The sequence below is a fragment of the Dendrobates tinctorius genome, unplaced genomic scaffold (genome assembly GCF_039654945.1).
Source record: "Dendrobates tinctorius isolate UK_male_01 unplaced genomic scaffold, ASM3965494v1 ptg000036l, whole genome shotgun sequence".
NCBI classification, from domain to species: domain Eukaryota; kingdom Metazoa; phylum Chordata; class Amphibia; order Anura; family Dendrobatidae; genus Dendrobates; species Dendrobates tinctorius.
Genome location: NW_027361704.1, coordinates 7223706 through 7236946, shown reverse-complemented (window position 1 = coordinate 7236946; position 13241 = coordinate 7223706). Strand labels below are relative to the sequence as shown.

The following is a 13241-nucleotide window of genomic DNA, read 5'->3' as shown; positions in this document are numbered from 1 at the left end:
GCCTCCCGTTCTATACAGAGAAACAGCTATTTTCAGGAGCCTGGCTGATAGCAACAGCATGGAGCTGCACAGTACTGTAATATTCCAGATGGAGGGATGAGCAGTGCAGTGAAAACCAGCTCCTGTCATGCCAGCCTCTGATAATGTCTCCCTGTCAGTAGTCTGAGATGAGGGGGTGCGTGGCCTGCTCCCCGAGTTCTAGTAGCAGCCAGCAGCCTAATAATATCTCCTTCACTGCAGGGCTACTAGCAGGGTGCAGACCATGTCCCCAACATGCCCCCTTACTTCGAATTGACTGTTACTCACAGGGAGAGCTGACCACTGGTATGTGACATATTGACCCAGACGGGAGGGGGAGCAGGTCCTGTGACATGGATTTACAAGTGTTCTAAAGATAAAGAGCAATGTGCTTCTCAACTTGAGGGCAGGGACAGCACAATTTTGTTTAATCTCCCTGGCGTACCCCTTTAAAGAGTAGCTGATACTTGATGAAGTGGCTAGTTTTTGCTCTAATTTTATTATTGCTGCTTCCCTGAAAATTCTGTCTATTGCATACTTTTTAAATTTGGTTCCAGAGGAACGTTACTAATAACTTTTTTCGTCTTTATGAAGGAAGCTTTGCTCACAGGGTAATGCAGAAAATGCACAGCTCCAGAGAATCTTACTAGTAAGGCCAGGGTCACACTAGAGAGGAATACGGACGAGTGAGAGGCGTTAAAGCACGCATTAGACACGGACAAATGATTCTCTATGGGGTACCTCGCACCAGCCGCATATTTCTCATTCGTATTCTACGGTCCGTGCCAATCGCAGCATGCTGCGATTGTCAGCGTACTACGGCCGTAGTACGCCAATGCAAGTCTATGGGTGCGCAAAAAACACGGATGACACACAGACCACACATGTGACCTGCGAGAAATACGCAGGTCTTTTGGCTGCTGCCAGGAAATGGCCCAATCCATCATCAGGAAGCTGATACATGCAAATGAGCTCAAAAAGCGCTCCAGACATCCAGGAAGTACGCCTCCATGGAGTACAGCAGCATCATGGCGTCCTCTTTTCTGAATGTGGAAATACTAATTGTCCTGGTGCAGTAGCGGCCCGAAATATGGGACCAACGTGATGCCCATTATGCCAACCGGGCAAGAAAGGAGGTGTCATGGAGGCGCATATGTAGGCAGATGTTCCATGACTTTGGTGATCGGCCACGTGATGAGCAGCAGAAAATGAGTAAGTACAAGCCAAAAAATGAGTACAATTACCGCACAACAAAAAATGAATATACAATCAGCACCCCCCTTCCTGTGCTTGTACTTTTTTCCTCATGAGGCCGTTAGATTTTGATGTGACACGTGGTTTGACACTGCCATAATTTGGGCCAGGCCACAAGCTCCTCATCCTTCTAGCCAAACAAGTTATTAAGTGTAGTTACTTGATACATCAACTAATGTGACCCTGTGTATCTGGCCTGTATGCCCCAATTAGATATGCCACCATGGGTAGAAAGCACACCCCAGAAGGCCCCATGCCTAGACAACTGGTAGCAAATGTGACCTATCAAATATGTGAATTTGACAATATTTCCTGTCACATTGCAGTGGAAGATGTGATGAGATGCTGGCGAAGCATCCGGGACCAATACCGCCGGGAACGTCAGCAGCGGTCCAGGAGTGGGGATGCGGGCTACGTCAAGAGAAAGTACATATACTATGACCGCCTCTCCTTCCTCTCCCCAATTCTGGATCTCAGACCATAAGTAGATACCTCACACCACATTACACAGATACTTTACAGGGCCAAAAATAATTAGTTATTTTTGGCTCTGTTCTATTTCATAACAGAACTCAGTCCAACCTCAAGGACAGAGGAACTGGCTCCGAAACCGACCCCATCATCGATCCTGTGTCTGCAGGGGAAGAGGTGGCTGGCCCATCTTCTCCCCCTACTAGGAGCATGGCTGAAGATTCTAGTCAGGAAGTGCCATTGCCTGTGCCTCAAAGCCCACCACCAGGACCATCTGGTGCTGCTGCAGCATCAGCAAGAGCAGAGGAGCAGGGCAACATCAGCAGCAGCCCTACTGGCCACATCCGGGGCTCCCCACAGCCTGCTGGCACATCCTGGCGAGGAAGAAGCCGAAGGCGGCAAATACCTAACACTGATACCCGCACTAATGTGGACACTGGGGTCCTAAATTATTTATCCAGAGTAAATAGTGATGATGGGGAGGAGGCATACTCACGCAGCCTGGCCCTTTATCTCCGTGCCCTTTCCCGTGAGGTCAGGCTCCGTATTCGAGGATGTTTTCAGATCCTGCTTGATGCGTGCACATACCCCAATACTCCCTATGAAATATTTGAATATATTGAGAGGTGGCAGCTTTCCCCAAGAAATCTCATGCGCCTTAGGCACCCCCACAAATGCATGCTCAAGCAGGATCTGAGGATCCTCAAATACGTGGGCCTACACCTCACCCCCTTCCTCCCACTACCCAACCTTCAATACAGCAGCCACAAATGTCTGCCTCTAGCCAACCACACCAATATGGCCACTTGTTCCCACCCAGTGTTGGAGGCTGGTCCCAACCTGGTTGGGGACGATATGGCTATCTTGGTGGGTATGAGACACGTGCCTACCACAGCCAACAAGATGCCCCTCCTCATTATTACTCTGGCCAGTACCCCCAACAATCACAGGAGGCAGGACACTACCCACATCATGGGCAACAGTATGGCCCAACACAGGGCGATGTTGGGCACAGTAGCCAGCAGCAACCACAGGCTGCTCTTCTGCCTTCTCCTTCCCCAACATATGAGAATTTATAATTCTGTGTCCACAATCAGTCTGATGCCAGGAGATGTCCAGTGCGGTTTCACTGGTGCTACAAATACCAATCCAAAGGAAAAAACAGGTGGTCTCCATCACCAAACTTTGTGAAAAAAGTGAGAACTCACATTTTTTCAGAATGTTTTCCAATCATATTAATAATCCACCTTGACAGGCAAGGCTACCTTCCGCCTTTCAGACAGATATTACATGTCTGTAGAAAAGAGAGTGTTATCTTTTATCAATAATTTTGGTGCTGGAGACCACCTCTTTTTTCCTTTGTATTGAAAATTTCTAATGTAGCAATGTTGTTATTGCATAATGTTATTTTGTGTTCTGTTTGAAAATGTTACTTTTCAAAAAAGTTTTCTTATGCAAAAAGGGCAATTTGGCCCATTGCCACAGTTTTCATATGGCAATAATATGTTTGCCTTTAAAAAAACAAACAAAAAAAGGCACAAGTAAAAATTTGTCTACTACAGTTTACGTATCTGTGTGATTTCTCAAAAACAGTGTCAGCATACTAACATACGCTTACCAATGCAATGAAACAGTCATAGAATCAGAAGGGGTATAAATATACAGTTGTGGCCAAAAGTATTGACACCCTGCAATTCTGTCAGATAATACTCAGTTTCTTCCTGAAAACGATTGCAAACACAGGGCAGCTTGAACTTGTTTGGATGTTAGTCGAGGTTCTTTATCCAACATCCGCACAATCTTGCATTGAAATCTCTTGTCAATTTTTGTTTTCCGTCCACATCTAGGGAGGTTAGCCACAGTGCCATGGGCTTTAAACTTCTTGATGACACTGCGCACGGTAGACACAGGAACATTCAGGTCTTTGGAGATGGACTTGTAGCCTTGAGATTGCTCATGCTTCCTCACATTTTTGTTTCTCAAGTCCACAGACAGTTCTTTGGTCTTCTTTCTTTTCTCTATGCTCAATGTGGTACACACAAGGACACAGGACAGAGGTTGAGTCAACTTTAATCCATGTCAACTGGCTGCAAGTGTGATTTAGTTATTGCCAACACCTGTTAGGTGCCATAGGTAAGTTACAGGTGCTGTTAATTACACAAATTAGAGAAGCATCACATGATTTTTCGAACAGTGCCAATACTTTTGTCCACCCTCTTTTTATGTTTGGTGTGGAATTATATCCAATTTGGCTTTAGGACAATTCTTTTTGTGTTTTTTCATTTAAGACAAATTAAATGAAGATAATAATACCAAAGAATTTGTGTTTGCAATCATTTTCAGGAAAATACTGAGTATTATCTGACAGAATTGCAGGGGTGTCAATACTTTTGGCCACAACTGTATATATTTAGACACACATAAAGCCCAAAATTATAACATTGAAACAGCATGCTCTTGCCAAGAAGTTTCCCCCTCAGGTGAGATATAGTAATTTGTGAAAATATCACGCACTTTGAGCCCAGAGAGTGGTCTACGTTGAGGGTTGATAGGTGGTCTCACCCTACACACATTGTCCGTACTACGCACAACACCAGTAGTGGAGGAACAATCATGTATCCTGGTGAAGTTATGAAGAACCACACAGGCTTTAACATTTTTTTCACTCAGCTGAATGGCAGACTGGAGTACCCGCCATTTGGCACAAAGAATGCCAAAGGAACACTCCACCAGTCGCCTAGCACGTGATATGCACAAGTTAAAGATTCTGCGCCTGTGGTCAAGGTTGCGCCGGGGATATGGCCTCATGACATTGCGCGTTAACTGAAACGCCTCATCTGCCACAAGGACATAAGGGACTGATTCTTCAGTGGAGCCTGGTAGCTGGCGTGGTGGTGGTAGACCCAACTGGTTGGTGCGTAGCCACCGAGCCATTATGTAAGTATTGAAGACTCTAGAGTCTCCTGTCCTTCCATAGGCCCCAATGTCAACAATTATAAACTTGTATTGAGGGTCTGCCAGAGCCAACAATACAACAGAAAAGTATTGTTTATAATTGAAGAATTGGGAGCCAGAGTTCGGCGGCTTACGCACCCGGATATGTTTGCCATCAAGGGCCCCAATACAATTAGGAAACTGGCATTCCTCCTCAAAGTCCCTTGATATCCTCAACCAGTCTTCCATCCTGGGCTCGGGCATGACGACTTGATGGAGTCTTGTCCAGATTTCTATACATGTTGACCTGACAATGCCAGAAATGGTAGATCTTCCAATGAGAAACTCATGGTGGAGGGCGGCATAAAACAGGCCAGTGGACAGGAAGCTGAAGAACAACAGAAATGGATAATTTTAGAATGCAGAAAGGCCAAAAAAATCAGTTACATACCGACCAACCTTGGTAGGAATTGAGATAGACAAACACACACATATTTGGTTGCACAATGACTAAGTGATATTCAGTACATATTAGACCTAACATTCTGGTCTATAAGTTTAAACATATGTGGACTAAGATGAGGGCATTAAACTTAGTCCAACAAGCCAAAAATACATACTTTGGCCCACACATTATGAACATAGAGAATGTGGTTTTGTAGTACATACCGTATTGTGAGTAGAAGTCGCTCCTCTGCAGATATAGCTTTGCGCATCCTTGTGTCCTGAAAGGTTATCCCAGGGCGCACTGTCTCCAAGAGTCGATCAAATGTGGCAATGCTCATGCGACAGTATTGGTAAAATTTAACAGGATGCTCCCGCATAGAAGAATAGAGGCGGTGAAAATGACCTCTTGTGAGTCGTTGCCTCAAAAGTGGATGGACCCACATGCGTCTCATCCTCCGCGAATCCACTATCACTGGGTATGGGTGACCAAAGCGGCGTGACAAAAGCCAGTTGAAGAGAACCTGCTCAGTTGTGTTGAAACTCAGACCCTCTGTCATGTTGCACATACAACAGCAACACACCTAGTGAAGGCAAGGTCACAAATGGACAGAATGGAGGCAGCCACCTGTTCCTGAGGCAATAATAAGTAGGGTGCAGGCTAATGATTTAAATAGTTAGCAGGCCTCAAAACCGTTAAATGTCCATTTTGCAAGGCTGCGAGAACATCTCAGCATACGGATGCCATACGGATTACATACGGATGGTGACATGCGCAAAATACGCGACCACACCTTGCTTGCGGATGACATACGGAGCACTATTTAGGGGTCATTCATCCGTATTACGCCTGTAAACTACGGACCGTATTTTGCGTCGGTTAGTGTGACCCCGGCCTAACGCTCAATTTGGCAAAGCCATAACAATTTGCACTAAATAAAAAATGCCATATCTCTGGATTAAAAACAAAGCAAAAGAACAAATAAGGGAGCACTTAGAAGAGCATCGGGAATAAAATAAGGACAAAAACTGGCATCTTTTGACATTGTGGCAGGTCCTCTTTAAAGTGGGGTCCTTATATTTTACTATTTTTTGCAACTGTGGAAAAGTATTGCCAGAAGCGCATCAAATGGGAGATTCATCATTAGCACAAAAAAAAAATTACAACTTAGAGAAGTAAAGTCAGTACCATGCTAGTCAATGAACCGTAAGGCTATGTGCACATGACGTCTTTTTCAGCAGACAAACTGAACGATTTTTTCAAAAAGAAAATGTTTAGTGAAAGACAAACTTTTTTTTTCCTGAAGATCTTTTTTAGTGTTTCATTGGTAAGAGTACAAAATGCCTGAAGAATGGACTGCTCACTTATTTTAACTGGCATCTTTGCAATCACTCAGGAGACTGAACATAGAACAGCAATTTGTTTTTACATAGAAATGCATGTGTTTATTCTTTTGAGCATTTAGTTAGCGATTTTTCAGGCTTTTTTGGAGCCTAATCCTCCATGAAACACATCTTGTGCACATAACCTTAGCAATCTCTTCTCATCCCAGTGTTTTTATTCTTGTGTAATCAGGAGTTATTTAAAATAGTTTAAAGTGGACCTGTCAGCAGGATTGTGCACAGTAACCTACAGTGTCAGGTATTTCTACTGCTATAAAAAAGTGTTTGTTTTGTCATTAAGGTTTTTTGGTGGACTCCTAAAGGATATCAGAAGAAAGGCACCATGGTATTGGAGTGATTTTTATGATGCCCTCAATCTTCAATGCCTCTCAGCAATTATGTTTATTTATTTGGCAACTGTAACAAATTCTATCACTTTTGGTGGTATGCTAGGAGATGCAACAGACAACATGCAGGTATTTAATATTCATACAATTAATCTCTTCATGCTGTATTTCCTCTTTTTCATCTTGGTCATGTAGTTTATACAAGCAGATGATGTGACTTCTATGGAACTGTGGTGACAGGGGTCCTGTACTAAACTGGTTCTGTAGCTTCACATTATAAAGCATTTGCCTGCAGCATCCACTTGGTTGTTTTCAATACTGTAAAAACACAATTAAAGGTGAGCATATGATATTTGCGATAACTATGAAAAATGTCTGTAAAAAAAATTCCAGTGCAGCAGCGAAACTCGGTTGGTTAAGCTTAAAAGAAAATATATTCAATATGCACAAACTAGGACTTATCTTCACAGTCCACTATTTCCAAGGATATGATAATTACGGTATATAATCTCATTTACACCTCAAGTATAGAGACAAATCATGTCTCCTAATCTCCATTAATTAATGCCATATCCACCATCTAGTTTCAGGTGTATCCTTTCTTATCTTTTGCAAAATAAGCTGAAAGGTCACACATCCTCCCAATTAGGGATGAGCAAACCTGAACTGTGAAGTTCAAGGTTCGTACTGAACACCTAGTTTCCAGTACTGAACACCTAGTGTCCGGTACCAATTCCTGAACACTGACGTCTTACTGTATGTCCGGTATACTGTTCAGGTTAGGCAGACTAATAAAGCTTGTTGAAAGGCTGCAGCACAGCCAATTGACAAACTTTTCCAGTGTACTTCCGGCACCATCACAGCCATGCTAAATCTTGGCTGTGACTGGCTTGCGCTCCATGGTTGAAATAATAATAAAAAAAAACACATAGGGTCCCTCCTATTTTTGATAACAAGCGCAGGGAAAGTAGACAGCTGCTGGCTGGTATTCTTAGGCTGGGAAGGTCCATGAATATTTGTCCCTCCCCAGCCTAAAAATAGCAGCTCGCAGCCGCCCTGGAAAAGGAGCATCCATTAGATGCGCTATTTGATGCTTTACCCAGCTATGCCCACTTGCCCTGGTGCTTTGACAAATGGGGTAATATTTGGGGCTGATGTCAGCTGTGAAATGTCTGTTGAGCCCAGAGGTTAGTAATGGGGTGATGTCTATCAGACACTGGCATTGCTAACCTGGTAAATAAGGAGTTAAAAAAACACAAACACACAGAAAAGAAAAACTTTATTAGAATAAAGACTCCCCCACACTCCCTCGTTTATCCATTTATTAATTAAAAATTAATCCAGTAAGTTCCGATGGTAATGCAAAAGTGAAATGTCCCATGACGCACATCTAATCCTATGGAGTCTCATTGTGAGAAAGTTTTCAGAACGAGATATCATAGTTCACTCCTGTTCAGAGGCAGACACAGAAATTCTCAAGCTCCTGCCTGTTGCCGAACGCGAGTAACCCTACTGAGCCTCGCTTAGAACATTCTCAGAATGAAATTCTATAGTGTTACTCATGGTCAGCGGCACTAGGAGCATGAGAATTTCCACCCCTGCTGCTGAACAGGAGTGAATTTTGAAGTCTCGTTCTGAGAACTTTCTCACAACGAGACTTCATAGGATTCAATGCAGGAAAGATATATCTTTGTACCGTATTAGCCAGTAGATAGAAAATTATTAAGATTTGAGAGTCCTCAGTGGTTAATGCCTTTTAGGCTAGGTTCATATCACGTTAGTGCCATCCGTTTAACGGATCCGTTAGACGGATGCGCTAACAATGATGCCCAAATGCTTTTTTTTCTACGATCGTGTTAACACATGCGCTAACACATGGTAGCATTCCATCGGCATGCGTTAGTAATAGAGGTCTATGCACAGCGAACGTGTCCGTTCGCTGTGTGTTCGACCTAACGTAACCGAAAACTCTGTAGACTACGTTTGGAGGTGCATCACAAAGTAACGTACCATTGCTAATGCATGCCGATTTTGACATGCGTTAGGATGCATTACGATAATGGATGGCAATGGGTGCATTAACGGATCCGTTACATTGCGTTAGTGCCGCTTAGTAACAGATCCGTTAAACGAATGGCACCTAATGCGATGTGAACCCAGCCTTAATGGTTAATTGACAAAATGGTAACTAATTACAAGCTTTCAAGACTACTCAGATTTCTTCATCAGGCATAGAACAACACAAAATCTGAAGAGTCACATATTTATTGTGCATAAATATGTGACTTTCCAGATTTTGTGCTATTCTATGCTTGATGATGAAACCTGAGTAGTCTAGCAAGCTTGCAATTTGTTACCATCTTTTCAGTTAGGTATTAAAAGGTATCAACCACTGAGTTCTCTCAAATACTAGGATTCAATGGGAACCGTGGGTCATTTCACTATTGGATTATCATTGGAGCATCCTTGATTTATTTTTAATTAATAAATGGGTAAACAAGGGAGTGTGGGGAGTCTTTATTCAAATAAAGTATTTTTTCTGTGTGTTTATTTATTTTTACTTCTAGGGTAGTAATGGGAGTGTGTGACTGACACCTCTCCATTACTAACACTTGAGCAAGCTGCTGATATCAACCCCCCAAATAATTGGTATGTAGCCACTTTTGTCCTGCAGTGCGTCCAGAGATGTGTTTCCACCGTGTAGTTTCTTAAAAATGCACGCGTTACATTGGTCACCCTTCCTAAGATTCTTCACTAATCTTCTTCAAAGTACCTTTTCAGGATCTTTTTTGGTCTATTCCACCTCCACCCTGATATTACAGCCTCAGTGAAGAAGGTCTGTAGTGAATGGAACTAACCCTAAAACCCTCAGAAGTTTCTCTTCTCATATGCCTTTTCTTGACTTTTGGCCTGGAAGAAACAGGAAAACATAATTTAAACAAAGGACTAGGTGTACATTTTAATCCCTTTCCCACCAGAAATGTATCCATACGCCTCTGTGACCTGGGTCTTATTGACCTGGGACGTATGGATACATCTTGGCGATTTTGCATGTACACCAGCTGTGTGCGCATGGTCGCTGTTGGGTGTCAGCTGATTCTGACAATTGACACCCAGCATTCAGTGCCAGGAGTGATCATGGCACTTTAACCCCCTAAATGCTCGAACTCAATCACGCGGGGTCCCGACCATAGCCTAGTGACCCAATGTCATTATGATCAGCAACTTAGTCTGTCAGTGCAGCGCTGACAGTTTGCATAGCATAGGGATGCTGCTGCATCCCCATGATATACTGATATACAAGTGATCACCCTGCAAAAAATGAAAGTCCAATAGTGGGACAAAGTAAAAAACCAATTCCCCGGCCGGTTATGGGAAGTTTTTGCATGGGCACATGTTTTCACAGGATGACACAAAAACAGTTACATCAGAAGCGAATGAGGACCATCAAAATAGCCTAGCGATAGCCTTCCGCGTGGCTTAAATTCCAGGATGCCCACTAAGAGCCGAGTCGTGGAATTCACAAAGCACCCTTAACCGATATTGGACAGGCACAAAGAACTTATTATCAGGCATGGGTGGAGGAGCAAGAGACTGGGCCTCCAGAATCTCCCACTCCAACGCCGAGGAAACCCCAGCCACTGCCCCGCGCTGAAGAATGGAGGAAGGAGGTTCAGGAGGTGATATTGGATCCAAACTGCGAGATAAGGCATCAGCCTTCACATTCTTGGATCCAGGCCTATAAGTGATGGAGAACTGAAATCGAGAAAAAAAGTGACCACCTCACCTGCTTGGGGTTAAACGTTTGACAGATTCAGTGTAAGACAGGTTCTTGTGGTCCATGATAACTGTGATTCGATGGACAGCCTCCTCCAAAAAATGCCTCCATTCTTTAAAAGCCAGTTTAATAGCTAGTAACTCCTGGTTACCCACATCATAATTGCTTTCAACAGAGGAAAACTTTTTAGAAAAGAAAGCACAGGGTCTTAAATTGGTTAATGTGGTGTGCCCCTGGGACAACACCTCCACTCCCATCTCTGAGGTGTCCACCTCAACAATAAATGGCTCAGACAGATCAGGTTGAATCAGTACAGGGGCAGACATAAAATATTCTTTTAAAGAAGAAAATGCCGCTAAAGCTGAAGCTGACCAGTTTTTGAGATCAGCTTCCTTGCGAGTTAAATCAGTGAGGGGTTTAACCACCTGTGAAAACCCCTTGATTAATTTTCTATAATAATTGGCTAAACCCAGAAATCGCTGAAGACCCTTGAGATCTCTGGGTTACTCCCAATTCACAATAGTTTGTACCTTTCTAGGGTCCATGCAAAATCCCTCAGCAGACAAAATAAACCCCAGAAAGGACAATTCTTGTACAAAAAATGAACATTTCTCCAGTTTAGCAAAGAGAGAATTCTCCCTGAGCCTCTGGAGGACTGCACGGAGATGACCCATATGTTTCAGTTTATCAGCAGAATATACAGTATAAGGATATCATCCAGATACACCACCATGAAGCGCCCAATAAAATCATAAAAAACATGACTAATAAAATTCTGAAACGCACGTTAGTCAGACCAAAAGGCATAACCAGGTTCTCAAACAAACCTTTGGAGGTGAGGAATGTCATTTTCCACTCATCCCCCTGCCGCATGTTGTTGAGATTATATGCTCCCCTGAGGTCCAACTTAGAGAACCACCTGGCCCTAGACAATTGATTGTACAAATAAGGAATAAGTGGGAGGGGGTAAGTATTCCTCTTGGTGATTTTGTTTAATCCTCAAAAATCGAGGCATGGGCGCAAACCACCATCTTTTTTCTTAACCAAAAAGAACCCAGCCACCACAGGAGAAACAGAGGGAGGCTTTCAGAGATGTACTCCTTTATAGCAGCCTGCTTGAGGCTGTAGAGATTGCATAAATGAGCCTTAGGCAATTTAGCACCAGGAACGAGATCAACAACACAATCGAATGGGCGGTGTGGTGGTAGGACCTCAGCCTCCTTTTTGGAGCTTACATCCTCAAAATCTTTCAAGTACTCTGGAATACCCTCCAGACTGATGGATGACACAGACACATTAATAAGGCAACCTTTGAGACAATTAGGACCCCAATTAACAATGCCCCGAGACTCCCAGTCAATGATCGGGTTATGTAATTGTAAACAGGGAAACCCTAACACCAGTCCCGCAGGTAGATTGTCCAGAAAAAAACATGTAATGTGTTCTTGATGACAGGACTAGTGATGAGCGAGTATACTCGTTGCTCGGGTGATCTCCGAGTATTTTGGTGTGCTCAGAGATTTACTTTCTGTCTCTGCAGCTGCATGATTTGCGGCTGCTAGACAGGCTGAATACATGTGTGGAATTCCTAACAAACAGGCAATCCCCACATGTATTCAGCCTGTCTAGCAGCCGCAAATCATGCAGCTGCGTCGACAAACACTAAATCTTCGAGCACGCCAAAATACTCAGATCACCCGAGCATGCTTGGGAAAACCCGAGCAACGAGTATAGTCGCTTATCACTAGACAGGACCCCACCTTAAGAATAAACTTTTCATATATAAACTTAATGACATTCTTAGCAAGGGGTGTTTTATCAATGGCCACAATATTAATGGGAGTTCCCAACCTGACTGTCCCTAACTTACATTTGGCCACCAGATTAGAGTCAATCAAGGTCAAAGATGACCCACAGTCCACAAAAGCTGAAGTGGGAGTACAACCGTTCTTGACACAAAGTTCCACTTCCAACTGTAATTTAGGAGATGAGGAAAAAGGTACCCGAGAGTCTGGGCAACCTCCTCGACAGTTACCCAGACTTAGGCATTTCCCGGTACCTTGGCATCTGGAGAACAAGAGGGTCAGTCCTTTTTCCAATGTTCCGGATAACCACAGTACAAGCAGAGTTTCCCTTCTCGCTGTCGTCTCCTCTCCCTTTCCTTGACGATGGTGATCCCCACCTCCATGTGCTTGGACTGAGGCGTCGCATCGGGTTTACTCGGCAGTAAAGAAATTTCCTGCTGCATAATACCTCTCTCCCTTTTCTTTGATCCATCGGGATGGTCTGAGTCATAGCCTCCTCCAGAGAATTAGATGGTGGATGGAGAGCCAGAGCATCCTTCAAATGATCAGGCAGTCCCCTCTGGAACTGGCACCTAATAAACGCAGAGTCGTTCCACGACACTTCTGGGAACAGTCGTATAATCTCCAAGCAATATCACTCGGCTGAGAGATTTCCCTGGGCAAGACCCATGATAGTATCCTCTGCCACCATGACATGGTCCAATTCATCATAAATGAGTCCTGAGGCCTCAAAAAACCTATCCACCAACATCCGTTCAGAGGAAGTAGGGGGCAACGAGAAAGCCCAAGATTAGGGACCCTCCCTGA

General features: G+C 43.7%; 1 protein-coding gene across 3 annotated transcripts in view; it reads left to right on the top strand.

Moving 5' to 3' along the window:
* SLC4A9 (solute carrier family 4 member 9) overlaps window positions 1–13241 on the top strand; it is a 983109-nt gene that overhangs the window by 460395 nt on the left and 509473 nt on the right. For all 3 annotated transcript variants that reach the window (XM_073573700.1, XM_073573698.1, XM_073573697.1), the window contains exon 9: window positions 6806–6980. In XM_073573700.1, coding sequence (XP_073429801.1) covers window positions 6806–6980 — 175 coding nt within the window. The remainder of the gene's footprint in view (window positions 1–6805; window positions 6981–13241) is intronic.